This window comes from Musca autumnalis, unplaced genomic scaffold, assembly GCF_047663935.1.
Source record: "Musca autumnalis isolate F117 unplaced genomic scaffold, ASM4766393v1 scaffold_5, whole genome shotgun sequence".
NCBI classification, from domain to species: Eukaryota; Metazoa; Arthropoda; class Insecta; order Diptera; family Muscidae; genus Musca; species Musca autumnalis.
Genome location: NW_027412088.1, coordinates 7,214,830 through 7,240,213, shown reverse-complemented (window position 1 = coordinate 7,240,213; position 25,384 = coordinate 7,214,830). Strand labels below are relative to the sequence as shown.

General features: G+C 37.4%; 2 protein-coding genes across 5 annotated transcripts in view; one reads left to right on the top strand and one right to left on the bottom strand.

Annotated features, from left to right (window-relative positions):
• The window catches only part of Sans (SAM_USH1G_HARP domain-containing protein Sans), a 30,850-nt gene extending 5,474 nt beyond the window's left edge, over nt 1–25,376 (top strand). Inside the window, exons 1-6 of one of the 4 annotated variants that reach the window (XM_073992168.1) lie at nt 9,366–13,248; nt 13,385–13,656; nt 13,826–13,969; nt 23,294–23,515; nt 23,568–24,536; nt 25,207–25,376. In XM_073992168.1, the coding sequence (XP_073848269.1) occupies nt 13,634–13,656; nt 13,826–13,969; nt 23,294–23,515; nt 23,568–24,536; nt 25,207–25,372 (1,524 nt within the window). In that variant the 5' untranslated portion in view covers nt 9,366–13,248; nt 13,385–13,633 and the 3' untranslated portion in view covers nt 25,373–25,376. Of the gene's footprint in view, nt 1–9,365; nt 13,249–13,384; nt 13,657–13,825; nt 13,970–23,293; nt 23,516–23,567; nt 24,537–25,206 lie in introns of those variants that run through there. The other 3 variants (XM_073992169.1, XM_073992167.1, XM_073992170.1) reach the window with 3 other exon arrangements.
• SCCRO3 (defective in cullin neddylation 1 domain containing SCCRO3) lies at nt 1,549–7,253 on the bottom strand. Its single transcript, XM_073957812.1, has 5 exons — nt 6,673–7,253; nt 5,500–6,314; nt 5,288–5,422; nt 2,618–2,945; nt 1,549–2,547 (listed from the first exon to the last, which is right to left on the bottom strand). Exons 2-5 carry the CDS (start codon nt 5,741–5,743, stop codon nt 2,193–2,195), a joined length of 1,062 nt encoding a protein of 353 aa, XP_073813913.1. The 5' UTR covers nt 5,744–6,314; nt 6,673–7,253; the 3' UTR covers nt 1,549–2,192.
• Nucleotides 25,377–25,384: the final 8 nt, after the last annotated feature.

Sequence of the window (25,384 nt, the reverse complement as noted above, 5' to 3'; positions counted from 1 at the left end):
TTGTTAACAGTACTCTGAATGGCCGACCTTCTATAGGCCTTGAACCAAACCAATAGTAAAAAATAGTAGATTCCTGCAGTTCTGGGACAGACCATAAATGTATTGCATAGGGAAAAGCAGTACTATAAAACTAATCATTTTTGAAATTTTTTTGGTCGTTATGCATTTTTATGACCTTTGCGGCTAATAATGGACTAACAGTATTGAATGTGACAAAGTTCAGTGATAATAAAAGCCGTCGTGGAGGATCTTCAGACAGGTAAGAAACGTATGAGACCATATTGACAATAAACCATGACGAATCGGTCGCAGACAAGAATGCAAAGAATGAATATTTGACTCAATATATATTGTCGGATAATGGACCAATGCAAAACAGTCCGATTTTGGCTTTGAAAACATTTAAATACCTCTGGACACTATAGGGAAAAATAGACCCTTAGTGTATTATTTTGAAAGACCTACAACAGAACTATATTTCCTCTCTCAATATTATTGGAATAACTTCATTTTTACTAAATGGATAAATATTATACTCTGCTATCATAATAAGTCCCAAAAAGTGCGCCAAATCTAATAAAACCCATCAAATATGGAAATTATACACCTTCTAGAAAAGCTGGAATATCGAATATTTGGGTACTATTTTTTTACCAAGTAAAAAAAGTATGCAAAGTCGGATTCACATAATAATGATTGGGAAGACATCCCCACTGACATCATTAGGAAATATTTAATAGTCATTATTCTGAAAGTCGGTAAAACGGGTCCAAAAAGCTCAAACACGTTCAAATACCACCATTCCAAAGTCCAGATCATGACATATTAATCTGATTTGTGTAAATTGCTGATGTAATATAACTAAACTAAACTCATAAATACCTCGGGCCAAACTCCTGATATCAACCCTTACAAATTTTTTTGGATTCAGTTTAAGAAAAAAAACTCGAAAAAAGTCCTCCAACGAAAGATCAAGATTTAATAAAAATTGGGGAACCAGTACCCTTAGAATGTAACATGCCGAACCTTTAATTTTGGTTTAACTAAGCTCATTAATACTCCAATGAATGTCCAAAGTGGATAGACAACTTTGGTAATTCTCCAAAAAAAACGTAGATTTGGTAATTTTTGCAATACATTTATTGTCACCTCCAACTAGTAGTTCTTATTTTTTACCATATTTTTATGAATCGCAATATAGCAAGAATTTTCATTCAATCCGTTCCCACAATTTTAAATTAATAAATGTTTAAATACTGACATTTATTGAATTAATAAATATTTCTATCGTTTGATTTATTTTAGTTTTATGATTTTCTCTTCTGGCAACGCAACTACCATAATCGACCTCTAAAACGCGTGAATTAGACAACAACCAAAACTACTGTTTTGGATTGGTGTCAGGTTAATCGTACAATAAAATCATTTGATCAAATTGAAGCAAGTAAAATTAAAGAAAATTTTAAGATTTTCCAACTAAACTTTGAAAAATCCCCTCAATACTCACATTTTAATAATTTAAGAAATTCAACAAAATTCCATCTTGAATCTGTTTGTATGTATATATTTTTATTATTATTATATTTTTTTTTTTTTTTGTAAAATGCAAATCCATCACTTACATGATCGATCATGGTTTTTTGTTTTTTAATGCAATATATGAAATAATGTATTATCTAATTGAAATAAATACATTTCTTGTTTTTGTTGTTCTTTTGTTTTTCGTCAGCAATGAGTTACATGGGTTGTTGTAGTTTGTTTTTATGAAAAAATAAAAAGATTTTTATGTACAATGATGATAGTTATGTAAAAACAATCTATCAGATTCATATGTAAAATGTAGAAATTTTTGTTGAGATCGTCCTTTTCTTGACAGGGTTACCAGCACCGAAAAAGCGACATCCAACAAAGTAATGGGGGGAGCGAGTGGTTACAACAAAACGACAATAAAGGTTTTTTTGGATAATTAGGGAATGTTAAAAACGAAATGAAATATCTCTCAAGGGATTTCTTTTTCCTAAGGAGAACTTCATGAATATTTTACAATTTTACACAAATTCAGCTTCAACTCTAACACACCCGCTTCGATTCATCAAGAGAAGGGGTTGTAAAATGTAATTACTTTGTGTGTGCTAATGCGTTTGTTCATCATATCGTAGTGGCTTTTTGTTGCTATTGTTGTTGTCTTAATACTATAATACATTGATTGAGCTCGAATTATCTTGCATTTGTTTTTGTTGCAAGGGATCATTGTCATTGTTGTTGTCGTCGTCACCATTTTCCAAGCGTGATTTTTCATAGTCTACAAAATCATCGAATAGACTTGGCCATGCTTCCGTGTCATCGTAGTTATTTATATCACACTGTTCCGAAAAGTTTAAGAACATGTTCCACGTATCCTTTGGAATGCCTCTTATACTAGGATGTTGCTCTAAGAAATGTATCCATTTACTAAGTAATTCGGGTGTGTGCACTGTAAATACTAATTTCCATAATGAAATGGCCATATCTAATGATAAAATTCTTTGATCTGGTTCCAGGCCAAATCTGCAAATAGAAAGTCATTTAGAAGCTGTGGAATAAAGTTGGAGAGCGTTCTTTCTTCCATCTCACTTACCTAAATGTAAATCTATATAGCTGTTTGAACATTTCGGAATCGACTTTTAATGTTTCGATTGTCTGCTCCAGTCTTATGCGTATGGTTTCTATAGTATCGGCTCGCATTTTATGTAAACCTTCTATAAATTCACTACGTGTAAAGCGACACATCTGTGAGGCATCTAAGCACCAGGCTAGCACCAAAATGGCAAATTCATCTGGTTGGTAATTGAGATCACAACATAAACGTTCAATACCATCTGCCAATATCATGTCCTCGTCTGGCTCTTTGTATTCCTCAAATAATTTGTTCAGTGTATTATCGGACACTTCAGATGTTTCCTTAACTGTAAAGAGTAAATGAAGAGAGAAATTAAATTTAATAATAAATACATTTAGATTTAGGGCTGGAACAGATTGTGGTTATGATGCCCACCAGCTTCTGAAAACTGCCCGACATTGAATAAGAAATATTTCAAAAACATAAAAAATGGGTGAATTGGACAGTACCCTTGTATAACGCTAAACCAAATGTGGACGCACCTATAGCTACAATTTTTGCAAGCATTTCTTTAGACTGTTGAAAAAGGCATACAAAATCCAAAATCTTTATTTTTAAAAAGTGTCTTCTAAAATGCGTTAAATAAGGCATTTACGTTGTATGGGGTCTATGGACCGATCAAAATCATCACATTGTTACCCCATTAAAATTATGTGACCTTAATAAATCAGACTACATCTCCAGTAGACTAATAAAAGTAGACGTAAAGTTCTACCGATAGCAAGAGTGCTGTAAACTTTTTATTCATAATTTTGCGTTTTCATTATACCGATTTTTGAGGGTCATTAAAAAAAATGAGTTAGTGACTAGCACTACAGGTGTAGGAATGCGAATGTGGGTGGGTTATAACCATAAAGCTACTTGAGTTAGTTGGGTAGGTTTGGAAGGTCAGTTGAAAAGGTGCAATGTCGTGCGGGCCTTCCCCGCAACCCGGCCAGATGTTTTGCACGGTATTATCAATCCTTGTCCCATCTAAATTGAAGCGGTTCCACCATACCGAATGCATTTGAGCGTTCTTCAGCTGCGATAGGTCGGGAATGTGCTCCGAAACCTGTATCTGCATCTACCTACAGCTATTCATCCAGTCTGATAGAGTTGTTTTCTATCTGTTTGTTCTATCTTTCTAAATCATGAAAACCTCTGCTGGCATGCTTGAGCGGGCGATCCACTTATATGGAGATTAGGTTGAGTCTCACGGCAGCACCCAATCAAGTACAGATGTGGCATGTGTTGCTCTACTGGAAGAGTCTTCATCTCCTCATGCAGATGGTTCACTGATGAGAAAAAGATACAATACCTTATTCACATACCTAATAGCCAAATAGAGTATGTGAACGAAATATGTTGGTAGTAACAATGTCGGTTTAGAATTTGCAAATCTACCATCGATCCCGTGGAAGTCTTTAGGAAGCAGATTGATACGTACCATAAAAGACTGCTTTGAGAGTCACATATGGTGTTTATACACAAACGCAATTAAAATATTGAATACCCATTGAACTGTTCGGTTCCTAGTGTGATCTTTGCAAAATTCTACTTTGAGAAGGTTATACGAAACGCGCCTTTTGAAAAATACTGTTGTAACTCTATATAAAATCTACGAGTTCTTGAATAGTTCAGAGGCATGGGAACTTGCAAAAACACCAGAGTTAGTGCTAAAGGCGTTTAAGAGCATTATATTGTAGTGTACAGCCTTAAGGTCGAAAGACTGGGCATATGTGAATTGAAATAATTAAAAATAAAAAAAAAATTAATAAATAGACCATCAATATTGCGGGGTTGATCGCTTTATTGAAATAAAAGGCACAAAATATTGCTGTCTGCTCCATAAATTCAATCTATTTTCTTTCTGTGTATAGGAAGGATCTGGTTTTTTCTTTATAGTATATTGGCTCAGACCCGAAGCAATAAAAATCACCTGATATTTTAACGAACAACTTATCTTAATGCCAACATTGGACCCCATTATGGAATAGGAGTCATAGGAATATGAAGTTTCACGAAGAACTGTACCCAAATTTCAGTAGAAGTTCTCTCTTCTATATTTCATTAATTCTTTATAAATCTAATAAGAAACTGTCAGCTTATGTCAAATTTTTAACGTATTATATATAGACAATTAAAGACCACAGCCTTCATAACGTCTTACTTCCCCAGTATTAAGGGCATCGTTTAACTAATTTTAGCGTTTTAAACTTGAAATCGGTTTTATTCGTTCCAATTTTAAAGAATCTTAACAATAACATTCAAATTTTGCTGTCGTACTCAAGTTATTAAAGAATGTGCTACTTCGGTGAAACATTTCAAACCGTAAAAATGTTGGGCTTTTTGAAGGAAAATTATAAAAAAATATAAAGGGACTTTATGGAAGCAACTCTTTTTGTGGAAAGATACTTCATAAGTGTACGAAACAGGATATAAAAACATATCCCAGGATATTCGACTAATGTCAACTTAAATGTAGTAACAAATAAACATTTGAAATGTCCTATTGAAATGAAACGGAGTGTATATTAAACATACTTTATAAGGGGCCTATCTATACACATTCAAAATAGATTCCAAGACATTGGACATTTCCTTAAAATATACATACTCTCTCCCAATACAAAAGCACTTATCACTTACCCGCTGTTATAATATCGCACATGGTTGATGCATTACCATTAAGCAGTGCTAATGATTTCTTAAAACTACTACGTTTTGTATCACAATGGTTTGCTGGTTTGAGTGGACTTCTGGTAGAGAGCAGTTCATCAGTTTCTAAAAAAAAATAAAAATAACGAAAACTCACAATTCATTCAAATGCCTTCAGAAGTAGAATTTTTCAATAGCCCTACCATGAGATCTTTCCTTGGAGGAAAAAGTAGCTCTTACTACATGCAAATGATGTGGCAGTTGCTGATGATGATGGCCATCATTGGCATTTAGGGTTGTTGTTGCTGTCGCCAAGCCTGTATAGCGACCATCAACAATATGTGTAGTAGGATGACAGCCGGAGTGCATAGATGATGATGTAGCGACACCACTTGTGCTTGACGGATGCTCTGATGTCGACTGGAAGCATTTCAGGCAGTTTCCCATAGCGGGAAAACGTTTCGAATTTGTAGTATTTTTGATCCTTTGTTTTGTTGCTCTGTTTCTCTTGTTGCGGTTCTTTAAAACGAAGTTCGTTTGCTTTTGGGTCTAATGTTGCTCTAAATTACAATTAAAAAATAATTTTTAAAGGTCTTCTATTTGCTTTGGTACCGAACGAAAAATAGTGGCAGTTCCTTTTCTTCTGTTAAGTCTACTTGAAAATTTGATGTTCTTCTGCAGGGGGCTCTCGTGTAATGTTGTTGTTGTTATTGTTGATGGTGTTCTTCTTCTACTATGATACTCGGAAATATCGCCTAAATGGAGTTGCTTCAGTTTGTGTTGTTGTTGCATTGAAAATGAAAATGTGCGCAGGGGGTAATAATTTGTTTTATGGTTTAGCTCTGGTTTCTGGTTGGTGGTTTCTTTTGAATTGTGCAAATGATAATTTCTAGTTTCTTGTTCTGTTTGCTGTGTGCTTTTGGAATTATCTCTGAAATCATCTGATCTAATGCTTTTACTATTTATTATATACTGGCTGAAATTGGCACTACGTTACTACGCAAAATCTACATTATTCCTAGAAGAAGAAACAAAAACAAATAAATATCCATTAAGAATGTGTATTGGATTGGGGGGATGGATGGTTGGTTGTAGTCATTCTTAAGGCACCAACCATATGTTAAATGTTTAAGGGGAGTACACATTAACAGTCAAAACTGACAGTCAACGTACTTTGAGGACAATTTTCCGGCAAATAACAACTTTTATTTAGCAAAAAACGTTTGAAATACAATACTTACGATATTATTTAGAGATTATAAAAGAAATTTTTCAATTAGGCTTTGATATTCACGAAATAGACCTCGATGACTGTCAGTTTTGCTTGTCAATGTGTACTATACTTTACGATGGTATTTCGTTCTGTTTGTCCATACCTGAAGAAGTTGTTATTATTGAAATCTCAATGCAATGTCCAATAATTATTGGCAATTTTTCAAAATATTTTTGAAAAGAAGAGCAACATATCGATTGGAAGGTTGTTGGTTCCATAGATTTTGGAACTTGGTATCGATTGATGTTAGTGGTGGTGGTGGCGAATGATGACGATTGAATATTTCCGATTTTGTTTGTTCAAGGACTTAATATTCTACTGAAATCTTATTGCACACACACACTTCTCTCCTCCTCGTTGTTGTCTTGCACCATGATTTTTCTTATTTTGTTGTCTTTTGTCTTTTACGAAATTGAATTTACTGCTTTCCACACTCACTTCACAGTGCACTGGGAATAGATTTCGAAGAATTGTGATTAATTTACTGCCCTTTGTGGCAAAGTTTGGCCTTATTAATATTTTTTACAAAAAATAAATAGTTATCGTGTTTTCTTCTTTTTCTGGTATTGTATGTATTTTTCGGGGTCCAGATGGTTCTATAGATTGAAACATTAAATGTTGCCAAGATCGAGATGGGATCTATAGGTGGGTGAATGTGTGTAATCGAATACTCTGGTATCGATTGTGGGTTTGCTTTGATTATAATCGATTTTATTGTGATAATGGCACGCAACCGATTATTTGAGCAAAACTGACAGTCAAAACAGACCGTGTGCACCCCAGTTTAAACGAAGTGACTTATCACACATTTTTTCCGGCCGTTGCTCTGTTCCAGTACTGCAAGAATATACTCATTTTTACTATTTTTTTTTTTTCGATAACATAAAGGAAAAATTGTTATCGGAGTAAAAAATAGTAGCTTCTTGCAGGTTCTGGAACAGAGCAATGGCCGGAAAAAATGTGCGATAAGTCACTTCGTTAAAAGTGGGGTGCACATGATCTGTTTTGACTGTCAGTTTTGCTGAAATAACTGGTTGCTTGCCTGTGTGGCCGTTCATTTTTGCAGTCACCAGGTTGCTGGACAGTTTGACATTTATCGATATTTTCGAAAAATCAACAGTCAAAACTGATTGTGTGTACTAGAGCTGGCAAACTATCGATATTCCCAACATTAGATATTTTCTATATTTCATTTCGAAAAATCGATTGCTATCGATATTGTCGTTGTCATCACTATTAATTTTGATATGAAAAATGGCGGAAATGCCAATGCTTTTCTTGACATTTTGCACAAGTAGTTCACAGAAATGTAAAGGAGAATAAACAACTTTTTTTTATTTATAAAAATATAAAACAAATACGAAAAGCAGTGAAATTTCTATTTATTTCAATGCATTTTAGGTTGGAGGTTTTTGTTGCGATAATATCGATAGGAAAAACTATCTATCGATATTTAATTTTTAAAAAATAATCGATTTTATCGATAGTGCCATCGATTTTTTGCCAGCTCTAGTGGGTACACATGGTCAGTTTTGAATGACGGCTTTGTTGCTAGTGTGGCCGTTCATTTTTGTCATTCATCATGCAACCACAAAATATATTGTGGTTGCTGGACGGTTGGACAGTTATGGATAATTGGAAACTGACAATGTGTACTGTACTTAAGGCGAAAATACATCCAACGTTTCATGACGCCCAACTTTACTGAAACGTTGGATGCGTTTTCAGAGTCAGTTCTGTCAGAGTTGATTTTTTTCAACTTTGAACATAATATGCTCAACATATTTCGGTAGTTTTCATAATAATACATGCATGTTCCAGAACCTGGACGTAGCAACTATTTTTTACTACAATAACAATTTTTCCTTCATAGGATGTTCACGTTCCAATCGTCGGGTACGTGTTCTTCCTGCTAGATGGTGCTAACTAGCTGATGAATACAACTTATCAGCTTGTCGCCCAAGTTTTAAACAGCTCGGCTGGTATGTCATCGGCTCCTGGGGCCTTATTATTCTTCAACCTGTTTACAGGTGTCTGTCATCTTGGCTGGGCGGTATACTAACAAGACCATCTGCTGGGATTGGATCTGTGGTATCTTCGTCGTCTTCGCTAGTATTAGATACCAGAAGTTTGGACAAATGGTCTTTCCATAACCGGAACTCACTATCTGTATCCGTTGCCAGATTTCCCTGCTCGTTTCTACTGGAGGCCTGTGTCTGTAACAAAACCATCAGTTTGATGCTTTACTTTTTGGTAGAATTTTCGGACTTCGTTCTGGCTCTTGTACATCTCGATTTTTTCACACTCCCGCTTTTCCATTTCTCTCTTTTTTTCTGCCGAAAAGTCGTTTCTTCCCTCTCCTTTTCACCTATATCTCACTCGTGAGGTTGTTTGCATGGAGTGGGCAATACATTGCCACTGTGCTGATAAGTTATCGTGACGAGGGGTGCTTTCATTAAACAATTGGTTTAGTTAAGTGGAATATGATGTGGCATCTGTTGTGTTTGCAGCTTACCGATGTCCAACTTCCGTGTTGTGTCTATTTTGTTTTCTGATCTGGTGACAGCCAGGTGCCCTTGTTAAGGTCGAGATGCTTAAATCTGGTGCTACTAACTACTATGCGAAAGTGCTGCTTAGGGTACGAGCCTGATATTAGCCCGCTTTTGGAAGGTCATAACCGTCTGGTCTTGTTTGACTTAAATGCGCATCATGAGATGTGGCATTCGATCTTTGGAAACGACCTACCAAAATTAGAGGAGAGTGTCACAGTTTGCCAGACATAACCGTACAACAAACGACGTTCCCTGGCAACCAGTCATTTCTCTTGGGTCGGTCCATCTCCCTATAATTGTCTCCATTAGCAGACCGCCGATTTCATCGCCTCTGAACGCCGCACTTTCGTCAATTTCAGAGATCTGCCCAATCCTTCCGATGTTCTGGTAGCGGAAAGGGTGTTCCGGGACATCATCACTGGGTGAAAACCCGATGTGAGGCCAAACTTCCCAGCGGAAGAGACGGGATTAGCAAATGAGCGTGATGAGCTTCGTCGAGCCAACACCAATGTTTGTGTTTGTGACAGGGCTAAGAAATTACTACTACGTCGCATCAGATCTCTTCCTGCCGCGGATAAACCACCACAGTTTACAATGGGTGGTGTTGCGAATGCCATCAGGAACGCTAAATCATATAAAACGTTGGACCCTGATTGAATCTGCAGTGTAATGCTGAAACAGCTGTATGAGTCGGGAGTGGAGTATCTCACTAAAGTTCTTAACTTGCCGCTAACAACACTCATTGTTCCTGAAGTCTGGAAAATGGGAGGGTGGTCCCGCCACCGAAGCCAGGCAAGGATGCCAGCAAAAGTGAATTGTACAGGCCGATTTCGCATTTGTCGCCCGTAGCAAAGACCCTTGGGGCCTTAGTACTTCACAGCCTCAGAAATAGCTATCAAGTTCCGATAAGCAGCATAGCACGACAATAGCGCTGCACGCCATCTCCACATATATTTGTCAAGGACTCAACCAGAGACCGCCTTTTGATAGGACAGTGATCTTTTGATACTGTCAGAATCTCCACGCAGTTCGAGGACATTGAGCAGACAACCCTCCAGTCAAGCTTGAAACATTGGATAGTCAATCATATGTGTGGACGTCAGACGTACCTGGATTTCAGGAAAAAGAAGTCCCTTAGAATGAAACACGGAATTCCCCAAGGTGGGTTGATATCACCGGAACTGTTTAACAGCTACCTCTCCTGTATTCTACCCCCTCCAGACGACATCGAGATCGTTACGTGTGCGGATGACTGCACGATCCTGACGTCAGGTAACTTCCCTGGTGACATCTGTGAGAGACTGAACTCCTATTTAACCGATCATACCACCTTTTTCCACGGGAGGAAAATGTGGCCACTCTGTCGTGGTTTATGGTAGCAGAATTCCGACCACAAACTGCGCCAAAATTCTAAGGGTCAAATTCAACACTACGTTCACCTCGCCCGCCCATGCCACAGCTATATGCAACAAGCTGAGATGTAGGAACAAGGTCCTCAAGTCCCTAGCCGGCAGTACTTGGGTGCAGATAAAGAAACCTTGTTGAACACATATAACGCAATAGGTCGGTCTGTGGTAAGCTATGCGGCGCCAGTTTGGTTGCCGAATTTAGTTGATACGCATTGAAAATAGATTCAAACCTGTCAGAATGTCGCCCTTACAACAGCAACAGGGTGCCTCCTCATGTCTTCAGTGGACCATCTGCATGAGGAGGCAAAGATTCTTCCAGTACATCAGTACAGTGAGATTCTTTCGTTGCAGTACTTGCTCGGATGTTACCGTAAGAGCCATCCAAATCACCATCTGGTGGGTAGGCCCGACACACTCAGGCACATCAGGAAGGATATCTACGCTCTATAGGAAGAGGTCCAACGATACAGGAGATAAGCCCTAGAACAACAGGCATATCAAGCAGGTTTAAATAGCATTTACACGGACACAGTTGCTAAGGCCATAAGCAGATATAGTGTGAATGAAGTCCTCTGTGTACATCCCTCATCGATCGCAGCTGAGGAACGTCAGCTGCCACAACAAATCAGAGTAGTTTTGGCTCAACTACGATGGGGATATTGAAGTCGCCTAACTTCTTATAGGGTTAAGATCTATCGCACCGTGCATAACATCTGCCCAGCATGCGGCATGACCCCCGCACGACACACTGAACCTTTACAACCTACTCATCTAACTCCAGTTGATCTGTGGTTACATCCCAACGAAGCAGCCACTTTCCTGGAACTGGAGATAGACCCAGAGCCAGATTGAGCAGAAGAACGAACACACAAACATATAATAGTTGTGTTCCTTTAATTACCTGAGGTTACCACTTTTATCATTTGTTACCATTTTTAACCTGCAAAGCGTTCCTTAACCCCAAAAAGTGGTAAAACTGGAAGCAATTTTTAAGAGAGAGAGAGAGAGAGCAAAAATGTCTTTCTCTTCTACCACAGGCTACTCAATTAAAAATTGTAGAACTAATTCTTGACATTTGTTTGACGATTATTTGACAATGAAGAAAAAAATTAACAAAAATAGAAGAAAGCGGCGAACACTGACAATAAAAATTAAAAACTGTGAAATAAAAGAAGAAAATTGAAACTTTATGTTTCTTTTTGACATTGCTACCAGATCTGCCATTTTTTCGTTCCTTTACTTTTCTGGTAAAACTGTTCATGAGAGAGCAATTTTGACAGTTTACTCTTTTACCACATTTACCATTAAAAAGGTAAAGGAACAAAGCTTATATTAAACACTGTTACAACAACAACCTTGCTTTTTAGCTGCTCCGAAGTCTATCAGTAAATTTCCTCAATTTTATCGAATGGAATGATTCCCAAAAGTAGATCCATTTCCAAGATGGATTATGGCGTGAGGAAATTTTAATAGTGTGTAGTGACCGAAATAACCCACCATTTAGTCTATGTTGATTATGTTTGTCAGTCGAAAAATTAAGCTCACTGTTTATGACACCTACACCACAAACGCCTAAAAATTTATGGTGAAAAATTCCAAAACTTCTTCTTTCACCTATGAGAATGCTGTATACATATTTTTAAACCTACAAAACTGATATTTTTTAACACTTTAATTAAATGTGTTTTGAAATTTATTTGAAAGAAGAGATCGAAACTCCCTTTTGGCAATTCTCCTGGTAACAAACGAATAGATCGCTCACTCTCATTTCTCTTAGCCATGTTACTGAAAATGGTCATATCATGGAGTATGGCTAAAACAGAACGTAACCAAAACGTACTTTATTGTAAGCCACATTTAATGCAAGTCAGTTACGCTCAGATTCTCTTCGAAACAACATCGGAATATCGGCAGCAAGTAACGTGACTTGTAGTTGAATGTTTTTGGAATTGAACTTCAAAAGAAGTTGCCACAAACTCGAAAGTCTTAACATTTTTACTATGACTATTATTATGAGTGTGATTGTGTGTGTGCTTTGTTGAGTATTTCCCTATGACAACGATGAGCCAGTCAGTCAGTCAGCTTTCCAGAAGTGAATGATGAATACAAGTTTGGCAAAGAAGTTGTTAATGTGGAATTGTAAAAAAAACTGAAAACTTTGCATGGACATTTTCTTCTTTGTTGGCAAAAGAAAGCTGGTGTTTTGTTTTATTCGCCCTTTTAACTTGTCACATTGCAAAAGAAGTGAATCTCCATTGAATCCAATGTCAAATAAATGAAGTGAAGTTATTTTTTGGAGGTCTTGTGCCACACGCTTGAGTGAAAATACAACAAAGAGAATTGAAATTTATGTTATTTGTAATGGACAAAAATAACAAATAAAAACAGTAACCAAACTCCAGAAAAAAAACAACAACAAGTGAAACAATTTGCCATCATCAACAAATTTGAAATGCAATCAATGGGTCTGTCTGTCCCCTCGGAACGTACTCCCATACATATGTATGAACATTGAATAGATGCCTATTTGGAACAAATGATTTAAATGAAGTTTGGAGTAGTTGAATCTACACAAAATAAAATTAAGGAGGAGTGCGCGCAAGTCCGTCACGACGACGTGTTGTAATAAAATCATGAACGACGCATACCACCATTGTAACCACTCATGCAACAATGTCGTTGGAATGTGTGTGGACATGAATTGTGATCGTAAAACGGGTCAGTGATAACTCTTTGCAAGCCAGAAACTCAAATTAAGTGCTTTCCCATTCATAATAACAAACAACAATACAAAATAAGTTTATAGAACGTGTTTGGCATTTGATGTGACTTAAATTACACTTTCCATTTGCAGTGAATATCGTCTGTATGGTTTCGACCGACTAGTTGTGTTATTTTAGAACTTGAAAATTTAAACTACCAAAATTCATATAAAAGCTAAAGAATCCAAAAGAACGTTAAAACAATATAATATGTTTTTGTATTGAATTATGCAAAAAGATTTTATTTCCATTTGAGTGAAGAAATTCTAAAACTTTGTGAACATCCAACAAACAAAACATAATAGTTTAAATCCAATTAAAGTTGCAGTTTGGAAAATAAAATGTCATCGGAACGCTTTCACAAGTTAGTATCTAAAAAAATATGTTACAATCATTGCCTTTTTATCTTATCGCCAAATGTTGAAGATAATTTGACATTGCTCTTCATTTTGGTTAATGGTTCTGATGGTGGTCTTGAGAATATTAATATTGTTCAAACACAAACACAAAACATTGATGTATTTATTTTACAGAGCCGCCAAGGATGGTCTTTTGGACGTCCTAAAGGAGGCGACCCGCAAAGATGCTAACTCAAAAGATGATGACTCGATGACACCTGTCCTATGGTCAGCCTTTGAAGGACATTTGGAAGCTTTGCGTTTATTATGTGGCAGAGGGTAAGAACAGATTTCACAATTGGAACTGAAGAGAGGGAGATTTTCGAATTTTACAATTTAAGACATCAGGAGGAATCTGTGGAATTTATTATGTGGATAAACTGATAATAAAGCAACTGATGTTCCAAAATCAGACAAAAATTAAAATGGCCATGGTTAATTACAAAATGGAATTACAAACTCAATGTACATATATACAATTCCAGTTGGGGATCAACCTATTTTGCAAGTTATGTACTGCAATTGCAATTATTAGGACTTTTCATCCACGTTGGGCGCCAAATAATATGTTTCGTAGCGTTGTACCAAATTAACTATATCGAACTATCTAGTTCACTAGGCAGTTCTAATGGCCCACATCATTTGTATGAACAAACTGCGTATAAGGAATATCACACATTAGATTTTATGACGTTACGTTGTTTTTTTGAATTTTACGATTTAGGTATGAAGAAACATAAATCAATAGAAGTCTGCATTTTTGTGCGAATTATTTTGTGTAGACACTGATCACCAAACAACTATAATTGGAGAATTTACCACGAACAAAACTGGTAGTTAGAAATTTAGCTAATGTACATGCTACAGGAAAATGTTCGATGACAAATCATGAGCACAATCATGGGTGCAAGTGACTTGTCATCGGTGTAAATTCAGGTGAATCACCTATGACATTTACAAGGGAGTGACACACGCTTTCACTAATTCATTGTCATGGTATTTTGCACCAATTCTTTGAATCCGGATTTTCACCAATCGGGAATAAAAAATACAACACATAGATGTTATTTTTTAATTAATTTTCAAAATTATATATCCTATTGATTTGCCAAAAGCATATTTGTCTCCTTCGATGTCTGCAAGATATTTCTTTAAACTTGCGTTCCATTTTTCCAACATTCGGTGAATTATGTGCAAATATCAGCGCCATGTTCATCATTTGGGAAATCTAATAATAATTTGAATTCTGTTGTGTTATATTTAAACAAATTATTTTGTAATTCTTACCATGTTTTGGCGGGTCTGATTTATACAAAGGACAAGAGAGTGAACCCTTTGAGACATTTTCTGGCGTTAAACAGGGCTGTGTCTTATCCCCCACATTACTTTTACTTCTCCTGGATTGCGTGCTGCAGGAAACAAATAAAGAGGCGCCATATGGTAACCGCTGGAACATAAATGAGCTGCTCTATAACACCGATTACGCTGACGATATCTGCCTGTTTGCGCACCGTTTTGAAGATATAGAGAAAAAATTACACGCACTCTCAAATAACGCCAACAAAGTGGGACTGAAAATTAACGCAAAGAAAACCAAGCTAATGCGAATTGCTACTAACAACACCACAGCACTAACCTATGGAGAACAGACTATCGAGGATGTCGCAGTCTTCTCCTATCTGGGAAGTACTATTTGCAAAGAAGGTGGATCCCATGAAGATATAACGGACCGCATTAATAAAGCCCGCAATGCGTTTCACTCCATGCACAGAATTTGGCGGTCAAACAACATCTCAACCAAAACGAAACTCAAAATCTTCGACTGCAGTGTAAAATCGGTGCTATTGTATGGCTGCACCACCTGGAGCTCCACCCAAAATTGAAGAAAGAGACTGCAAACATTTCATAATAAATGCTTAAAGCAAATCCTGCGTATATTCTGGCCAAATTGGGTAACAAATACCCAGCTACTTACACTAGCAAACCGCAAGCGCATCGAAAATGATATCTGTAGGCGCAAATGGCAATGGATTGGCCATATACTGAGAAGACCACCCAACGACATCGCCAGGCAAGCCCTTGAATGGAATCCCCAGGGTCACAGAAAACCTGGCAGGCCTAGAAACACATGGGTTCGTATGGTTAGAAACGAATGTCAATCTCGTAACATGACATGGAACCAAATAAAGGTCCTAGTAAATGACCGACCAAGATGGAGAGAGTTTATTCACGCCCTATGTTCAGTATGAACTTTTGAATTATGCTTTTTTTCTTGTTTTAAACTATTGTTCGTAGTATAAGACATTAAATCAAATAATTTCAAATAAAGGAATAAAAAAATGTTTTCTAAACATAACGTTTTGTTCCATAAGCCGAACTAAGAATAGATATACAAACGCATAGATCTTCTAGTTTGCTTCTCCAATTTTGGATGACATGTTTTTAATGTCATGTTCAACTTCGTCTTTCAGAGTCTTGGCCTTCCCTTGGGGCGTTAAATGGCTCTTATTCATATGCCTTTCTTGCGGGGACATGGCCCAGTCAACGCAATCGTTTTGACTTTTTTTACTTTTTATACCCTCCACCATAGTATGGAGGGTATATTAAGTTTGTTTTTCCGTTTGTAACGCATTGAAATACTCATTTGCGACCCTATAAAGTATATATATTCTTGATCAGGGTAAAATTCTAAGTCGATCTGAGCACGTCCGTCCGTCCGTCCGTCTGTGGTAATCACTCTAGCATCCACAAAAATGGAGATAGGACGCTGGGAAAATGCGTCTTTTGTTTGCAGGCAGGTCAAGTTCGATGATGGGCTATATCGGTCCACGTTTTGGTATAGCCCCCATATAACGGTACCCCCCGATTTACGGTATTTTGACGTTTTTAGCTACATTTTCACACCGATTTGGCAATAATTTGACATTTAGGGTTCTTAAGTGTCAATAAACATATATAACAAAATTTGTGGACATAGGTCCACGTTTTGGTATAGCCCCCATATAACGGTACCCCCCGATTTGCGGTATTTTGACGTTTTTAGCTACATTTTTAGACCGATTTAGCTATAATTTGACGTTTAGGGTTCTTAAGTATCAATAAACTTATATAACAAAAGTTGTGGACATAGGTCCACGTTTTGGTATAGCCCCCATATAACGGTACCGTCCGATATACGGTATTTTGACGTTTTTAGCTACATTATCAGACCGATGTAGCTATAATTTGATATTTAGGGTTCTTAAGTGTTAATAAACTTATATATTAGAAGTTGTGAACATAGGTCCACGTTTTGGTATAGCCCCCATATAACGGTACCCCCCGATTTGCGGTATTTTGGCGTTTTTAGCTATATTTTTAGACCGATTTAGCTATAATTTGACATTTAGTGTTCTTAAGTATCAATAAACTTATATAACAAAAGTTGTGGACATAGGTCCACGTTTTGGTGTAGCCCCCATATAACGGTACCCCCCGATATACGGTATTTTGACGTTTTTAGCTACATTATCAGACCGATGTAGCTATAATCTGACATTTAGGGTTCTTAAGTGTTAAGAAACTTATATATTAGAAGTTGTGGACATAGGTCTACGTTTTGGTATAGCCCCATATAACGGTACCCCCCGATTTGCGGTATTTTGACGTTTTTAGCTACATTTTCAGACCGATGTAGCTATAATTTGACATTTAGGGTTCTTAAATGTCAATAAACTTATATAACAAAAGTTGTGGACATAGGTCCACGTTTTGGTATAGCCCCCATATACCGATACCCCCGATTTACGGTATTTTGACGGTTTTAGCTACATTTTCGGACCGACTTAGCTATATTTTGACATTTAGGGTTCTTAAGTGTCATTAAACTTATTTAACAAAACTTGTGGACATATGTCCACGTTTTGGTATAGCCCCCATATAACGGTACCCCCCGATTTGCGGTATTTTGACTTTTGTAGCTACATTTTCAGACCGATTTAGCTATAATTTGACATTTAGGGTTCTAAGTGTCAATAAACTTATATAACAAAATTTGTGGACATAGGTCCACGTTTTGGTATAGCCCCCATATAACGGTAGCCCATTTGGCAATTTTAGCTACAATTTTTAAGAGAACTAATTGTAATTTGACATTTGAAGGTTGTAGTGGTCACCACACATCTGCATCAACAATTTTCAACATAGCCCCAATATAACGATACTTCCCGATTTTCGGTACTTTGAGGATTTTACTTAAAATGTTTAACCGAACGTAGGTCCATGTTTTTGTATATCCCCAAAACAAACCTCCCGATTTTCCGTACCTTAGCTTTATTTTTTGGGCGAACTTTCTGTAATTTGAAATTCAAAAGTCAACAAAAATTCTGCAACAAAAATTGTTCATTTAAGTTCATATTTTCGTATAGATACCTCCGAACTAGCTGTTAATGACATTTGAAGTTCCCACGTTATGTACCGATTTTCGATATTTTGAGGATTCTAGCTAAATTTTTTAACCGAATTAGGAGTTATTTGACATTAAAGGCTCCCATCAAAAACTGTCAACATAGGCCCATGTTTTATTTTAACCCCTATATAACAGTACCTCCCAATTTCTACCCCACCAAAAATTGTCAACAGTTAGATATAGGCACCATAAAAAAGGGCCTCCCGAATGAAGCATTTTATGTACATTATCTGACATTTTAACGTACTACCTTAAAGTTGGGGACAGGAATGAATATTTTATGGTGGAGGGTATGAAAAGTTCGACCCGGCCGAACTTAATGCTTTTTTACTTGTTATTATTGGTATGTTCCAGTACTACAAGAATCTATTAATTTTCACTATTTTTTAAATATCATAAGAGAAAAATGTTTATCGTAGTAAAAATTAATAGTTTCTTGCAGGTTCTGGAACATGCACTATATCGATTTCGGTCGGCCTGGTATAGCTCATGGTTCGTACGACCAGGTCTCATTTATACTTCACTTTAATATCCAGAAAAAGGAAGAGTTTCCCAAACACAAAATATATATTTCTTTTTTTAATTAATTTCTCGGCAGAATCAAGCTTAATGATCAATAATGCATGTGAAAAAGGAAAAGCCGACGATTCGAACCCTTACACCCATCACTATGTGACATAGCATGTTTCGCCTTTGGTAAAGGCTCCTCAGACATATCGGATTTGGAGCGGCTTCGCTGTCCTCGAACTTTTGTTCTTTCAAATGCATTTTGTTTTGTTTTTTTACAACAACAATGGGGATTTTCCCATTTAGTTGTGCTTTCATGACAAACGCTTAGCGCTGCCTTTGAAAGTAATGAGTTTAACGCTAACACGCCGTGACAACACTGGTTTTCTGTGTTTTTCAAGGACGTGGGTTCAAACCCCAGCCTGGCTCTGCTGTTTTTATTTTTATTTGAAAATTTTGCCTTTTTTAGGCGAAGATCATTGTTTTAGTATGAATTTTTTATTAATTTCTCGTTAGAATGAATCTTAATTTGCTTTATAACAATTTGCATACTATTTTTAATTAAAATATGTATGTAAACTTTTGCCACTATCGATCACTTTCATCTGGTTTTTATTTTCATTTTAATACCCTGCTTATATATACGGGTACTTATCAATGCATTTGGACTCATGAACATATTATGACAAAGATCGATCGGATCTTTCACGACTTCAAATGCACTCATGAAAATTCGATGAAAAAGATCGCATCTTTCACGACTTCAATTGCACTCATGAACAGCGTACGTAAAAATACTTTATGAAACATTTCCAATGGTTTCGTTTCGTATTTTCGATAGGAACAATACAAAACAAAACATAACCCACGTTGACCGAACTCGATGTTTTGTTTCGTTTTGTTTACATTCGTGAGTGCGAACAAAACGAATAGCGAAAAGTTCTCAATTCCACAACAACAGATAGAAAACGAAAAAGTTCAAAACACATGAACGATTCAATGAATGATTCGCTTGGAGGTTGAAAATATCAATTGTAATATGTTCCAAGTATGTTGATGCTGCTGATAGGGTTGTTAAACAATCAAATGTGTGTGTGTCTGAGTGTGGCATTGATCATTTCGCACAGCAAATGTTAGACAAAAATTCTTTTTGTTTCGGTGGTGAATAAAACAATTGAGCAAATCATAGCCGAAGTACATTTCAGTAAACGTACAGTTTTCATATTTTGCATTGAAAAGTTGGTGGTTTTGTTTTGTTTTGAGAGCGAAACGATTGAAAGAAACTGACAAGTTTGTGACTTTGTGTGATTGGTACGTGAATCGTTTTGTTTGTTTGTGTTCATTGCTCATGAAAAATCATTTGAAGTCATGTAAAAGAACTTTTGAAATCATGATTTTACATGGAACCACTTCCACTTAATTTTACTGGGAGGAGAACTAGAATAGTTTGCGGCCTGGGCAACACGTACTGTTGCCAGACAGAAGTTTGATAGTTTTTAGCCTAAACGTACCCAGGACAGTTTGACATACGATCATGTGTTGTGTTGTTTACAGTGACTTGATTGAGACACCTGCAAAAGATGGTTTTTGAACGCTTCGAAGTGTTTCTTCCATGAACAACTTTCGTTGGATTTGGCTCGCCTTCGAAGACCCACACGGTCGATGGCGGTTTTGATTCGTGCTCATACGCATACATCCAACATTCGTTGTCTGTGACGATCTTATAAATGTCGTTTGAAGTACCGCGATAGAATTATTAACAATTTCTTAGCACCAAATGACAAGCGCCTGTTTTTGAGCAATTGTCAAATTATGCTGCATCTAACGAGAAAAACCAGGTATTCATGCAATATCATATGTTAGTTGGTGGAAGAAATGCCCAAGGATGCCTCTATCTCACGGCATATAACATGGCGATCTTGGATTATCCGTTAATTTGTTTTTTGGCACAGCGGCCGTTTTTGGACAACCATTACCACCTTAGTTTTTATCGAGTGTCGGCCACGATTGAATTCATTAATTCATTTTTCATAGTGCTATATAACGGTCCTTTATCGACATACAAAGATTTAATTTGACCGATACACTATTGCTGTGATTATCCACTTCGAAAATTGTGAAAAATGATTGCACGAAAATGTTCAGAAGTAAATTCCATTTTTGTGCAAAGTGATTTCTTCAAGTCCTGAGTACGTTTAAGCTAAAAACTGTCAAACTTTCCAAAAATATGTTAAATGGCGTCAGGCAACACTAGGTATTGCCTAGGCCGCAAACTTTTCTAATTCCTGTCGTATGCTGCAGTTTCTAATTATTAGGTATTTTCATCAGAAAGTTTACACGTTGGGCGCCAAAATACTGAACCATTGACCACTGAGCCATTTTAGTTGGTAACCGTAAGATTTTTTTAACTTTTGGGTCATCATTCCAGTAAGCATGGACGTTTCCTGGAAACCTAGAAAGCAGGCGGACCGTTTAAAAATGAGCGACAAAGATATGAACTACGTGGAGAGCCAGTTGCCCAACATTAACATGGATTCCGGAAAATTCATAGTACTACAACAGCATTATACGCCATATTCGCACGTATCGGTAGAGGATTGAACAAGAAATGGCCGTGCGATCGAAAAGCCATCGTGGCACTTGACCTAACGAAGGCCTTCGATAACTTCAACAGCTTAGCATGGCTGTTCGAGGATATAAAGACCACTCTCCGTTGGATAATCAAAAATGTGTGCGGACGCCAGTCGTTTGTGAAATTCAGAAACAAGAAGTCCAAAACCTGTTGATTGAGACAGCGAGTTACCCAAGGCTGGGTGATATCTCCGGAACTGTCTAACCTCTATCAGCGAGTTACCCAAGGCTGGGTGATATCTCCGGAACTGTCTAACCTCTATAATATATAATTGTTCCAAAAACATTCCAGAAGGGACAAGGGAGACTTACCACATATTAATGAGTGAAGCACGATATTAGCCTAATGATTTGGGACCTACTGTTTATCACCGAGCCCGAACGGCGTGTCTTACGACACAATTTTTAGAGAAATTTTACATGGCTGAATTACTCAGGAAATGTCGCCAACATTACTGAGGAAAATGATGTTGAAAACTTGCTCTTGCCTAGCCTGGGAATCGAACTTCAGACATTCTGAATTTAAGGCGGGCCTTCCACACCCTCCAGATGGCATTGAGATCATAGTATGCAGATGATTGGATGATCTTGGCGTCGATGACATATGTGATAGGGTAAATGTATGTAGACATTTATCCTATCTGACCTACTGCAGTTCTTCTATCTGAGGAATATGAAAATATCCGCCGCTAAAACCACTGCCACGCTGTTCACCACTTGCACGGCTGAAAGGAGGCTTCCACTGAACATATTTTCGATTCCCACTGAACATATTGGTACTGATTCCGACCACTAATTATCCCAAAATGTTGGGTGTAACCTTCGATAGCATGTTTAAGTCGTTCGCGCAAGGCACTGCTATTTGCGTTAAGATCCGAAGTAAGAAGCACTTGGGGTGCTGACAAAGAACCTTGTAGACTTCTTACTAAACAATATGCCGGTGTGGTAAGACTTGCGGCGGCAGCGTGGTATGAAAATGTTAGAGCTACGCAGAGGAAGAATATTCAAACTTGACAGAATGCCGTCCCGACGATTGCGACAGGATGCCTCCTCATGACACCAGTGAAACATCTTAATGAGGAGATAAAGTTTTTTCCGGTGTATCATCACAACGGAATGTTGTCAATGTAGTGTCTACTTGGGTGTTATAGCCGTGAGCATTCCTGTCACGATTTAATGAATCGGCTTCCTCCACCCAGGCACGTCAGAAGAGATCTAGAGAGAGATATTCAAAGGTATAAACGAAAACCTCGATACCAACAAAGCTATCAGACAGGCTTAGGTAGCATTCACACTGATGCAGTGGCGCAGGCAACAAAGAGATATAGTGTGCCAAGGCAAACACTTGTGGTTTTAGCCTAGTTAAGATCCGGACGATGAAGCCGCCTCAATTCGGACTTGGCTCAAATTGATGCCACGATACCCAACCACACAACACGCTGCAACTAAACGCGCAGCTAATCCCACTCAAATGTCTCCTGAATTTTTATGAACGCAACCAGTGCAGGTTGCAGAATTTTAAAATACGAACAAACTTATTTGCGTTGCTACATCAACAACGCGGAAAGCTTATTCTATTTGGGCTGTCGAAAATGGAGTAGAAGACGATGTCTGTGACAGGCTAATTAAGGCAAATCTGCAATCAGGCGCCTAAAAAGGCCTGGCTTAACACAAATTCCCAAATACGAAAAATTATGAATATTTTCAACTCCTGCGTAAAATGTACATTGCCGTATGGCAGGGGTGGAACGATTTGGGCCATCTTCGAACTTGATCTATGTTTGGTCAAAATATTACGATAGCCAAATGGTAATTTTGTACCAATGAGTTGATCTGTTCGATAGTTATTGTGTTATCGTAAAGAAAGATATGCAGAATATAGATTGAAAAAAAACATAGATTAGATTTTATTTAAGATTAGATAAAATCTGGCCTTAGGTTTGTGAAATTCGAAAAATCCGCCTCTCATATTGGATAAGTATTTTAGATAAGTAAACAAACATAATTTATTTTACTAGAGGCGACCCCGACAAATGTGATCAGTTTGGGAATACTGCCTTACATTTGGCTGCTGCCAAGGGCCATTTACGCTGCGTGGATTTCCTGGTGAAATTTGGTGTCAACATTTATGCCCTGGATATTGATAAGCATAGCGCTAAGGATTTGGCAGCCATTAATAATCGAGATGAGATTTTGCGTTATTTGGATGCAGCTACGGCTAATTTTGAGGCCACAGATAGGTGAGTAACAAAAGCGATGCGTTAAACAAAATAATGACAAAACATTTTGTAGGAAAAAAGCCAAAGCCATGAAAGAATTGGCCGAGAAGAATTGTGAAAAACGCATAAAGGAATATATGAAGCGTCAACAGAAACAGGATCAGGAACAAAAAGAACCCAAATCTCCAACACCTGCGACAAATGGGAAATCTGGTAAAATGTTGTCCACCTTGAAACAAAAAATATGGTCCAGCCAGGGAAATTTACATAAAATACCAAAAGAAAATTCGCCCACGACCGTCGGTTCAGGTGTGAAATTCAGCGAATTGGTACAGACTGGTGGTACCGGTAGTACAGGTGGTTCAGTGGCCAGTCGTAAGGGTAATACAATTTCATCCAAATCTAAAGAATTTTCTGGCGTTGATTCTGGCTTTAAAATTGGTGAAATAGAACCGGATGGCCGACGTACCATAACCTCACTTAGTGGAGTACAAAGAGATTCGGAGATATTATATGTTGGAACATTTAGTTCCAATGAGGATAATTGCAAGCGTGGCAAAATAAATGGCCTTTTTGAATCGCAAGAAGAAGCTGGTAATTCGGATAATGAATCGAGTAACAATAAAGCATCTTATGGCACATTGTCACGTTCCTTTTCACAACCGGACATACTGGGAGATAATGAGCCATGTGATAGCCATAGGCCGGAAATACAAATTCAAAGACCTTCTGGTTTATTTGATCGTCCAATGTTGGGTAGTATTGCCTTTAGGCGTTCCGTAACAGCAGCCCTCAGTCAATTGAATACTGATGTGTACAGTGGTTTGGATGAAAATTCTGCCACAACGACAACACAATCCTCAACACGAACCAGTTCGATTTGTTCGAAATCACGCTCGGCCAAACAGAGATCCTTTTTAAATCTAACCGATTCGGATTCAGATGGTGCTGATGGATTTAGTGATGACGATGATCAAGATGTGGCTGGTGGTCCGATACAGCGTTTTCTTACCGTCTGGGGTTTGGAGGAGTATTTGCATATGTAAGTTTTGTTTTTTTTCAAAGGAAATGTCATTTTAATGCCATACTCTCAGAGGGGATGTCCTAGACAGAATTGTTGATAAGTAAGAGAACAAAATAAAGTTGTCGCTAAAACGTATGGCCTGTTTCACTAGGACGATTCAAATTCAAATTCGTTCGAACTACTTCAATCAAACAAACATTTCCTACAAAAACAGGAGTTTGGTAGTAATACGAACGAATTTGAATTCAAATCGTCTTAGAGAAAGAGTCCATTATGGTACGTTTATATATAACCGGATTTAACAAACCCACTGGGTTTCAAATGTCAATTCCATTGCTTATATTTCAAATAAATCCTCATAAAGAAGGTTAACCCTGCAAAAGGCTATAATATAAACATGGCCCTGATTCCAATTTCTTTTGGGAAAATTTATTTGTGGCAATTATAAGTTTGTCGGTGAGGTACAGGTTCCCATATGCCACGCCTCTCCATCTTGCCGCAAGGATAATTACCTAATGTCAACTGGAACTACGTCTTAGCGACAACATTATTTTGGTCGCTAAAATATCTTTAAATCTGTCGTTAAATAGTTACAGAATCGAGCTACGGGGCAGAGTATTTGAATGTGGTGTTGGTTATGAAGCGTTTAGAGTTTTCCATCTTTTCTAACCAGTTTTCTTCTTTTCAGTTTTCAAAAACAGCAAATTGATTTGGATACCTTACTCTTGCTGACCGAGGCAGATCTCAAGTCGTTGGGTTTACCGTTGGGACCCTTCCGCAAACTAAGCTTTGCTATACAGGAACGTAAAAATGCCTTGAGTAATCCTGGTGCTATACGTGATTCCCATCTGTAGATATGCAATTTC

Coding starts and splice junctions, on each gene's coding strand:
- SCCRO3 (XM_073957812.1), bottom strand. CDS start 5,743: ATGGGAAACTGCCTGAAATGCTTCCAGTCGACATCAGAGCATCCGTCA. Junction 2,946..5,287: donor GTGCGATATTATAACAGCGG/GTAAGTGATAAG, acceptor TACTCTTTACAG/TTAAGGAAACATCTGAAGTG. Junction 2,548..2,617: donor CTATATAGATTTACATTTAG/GTAAGTGAGATG, acceptor TTCTATTTGCAG/ATTTGGCCTGGAACCAGATC.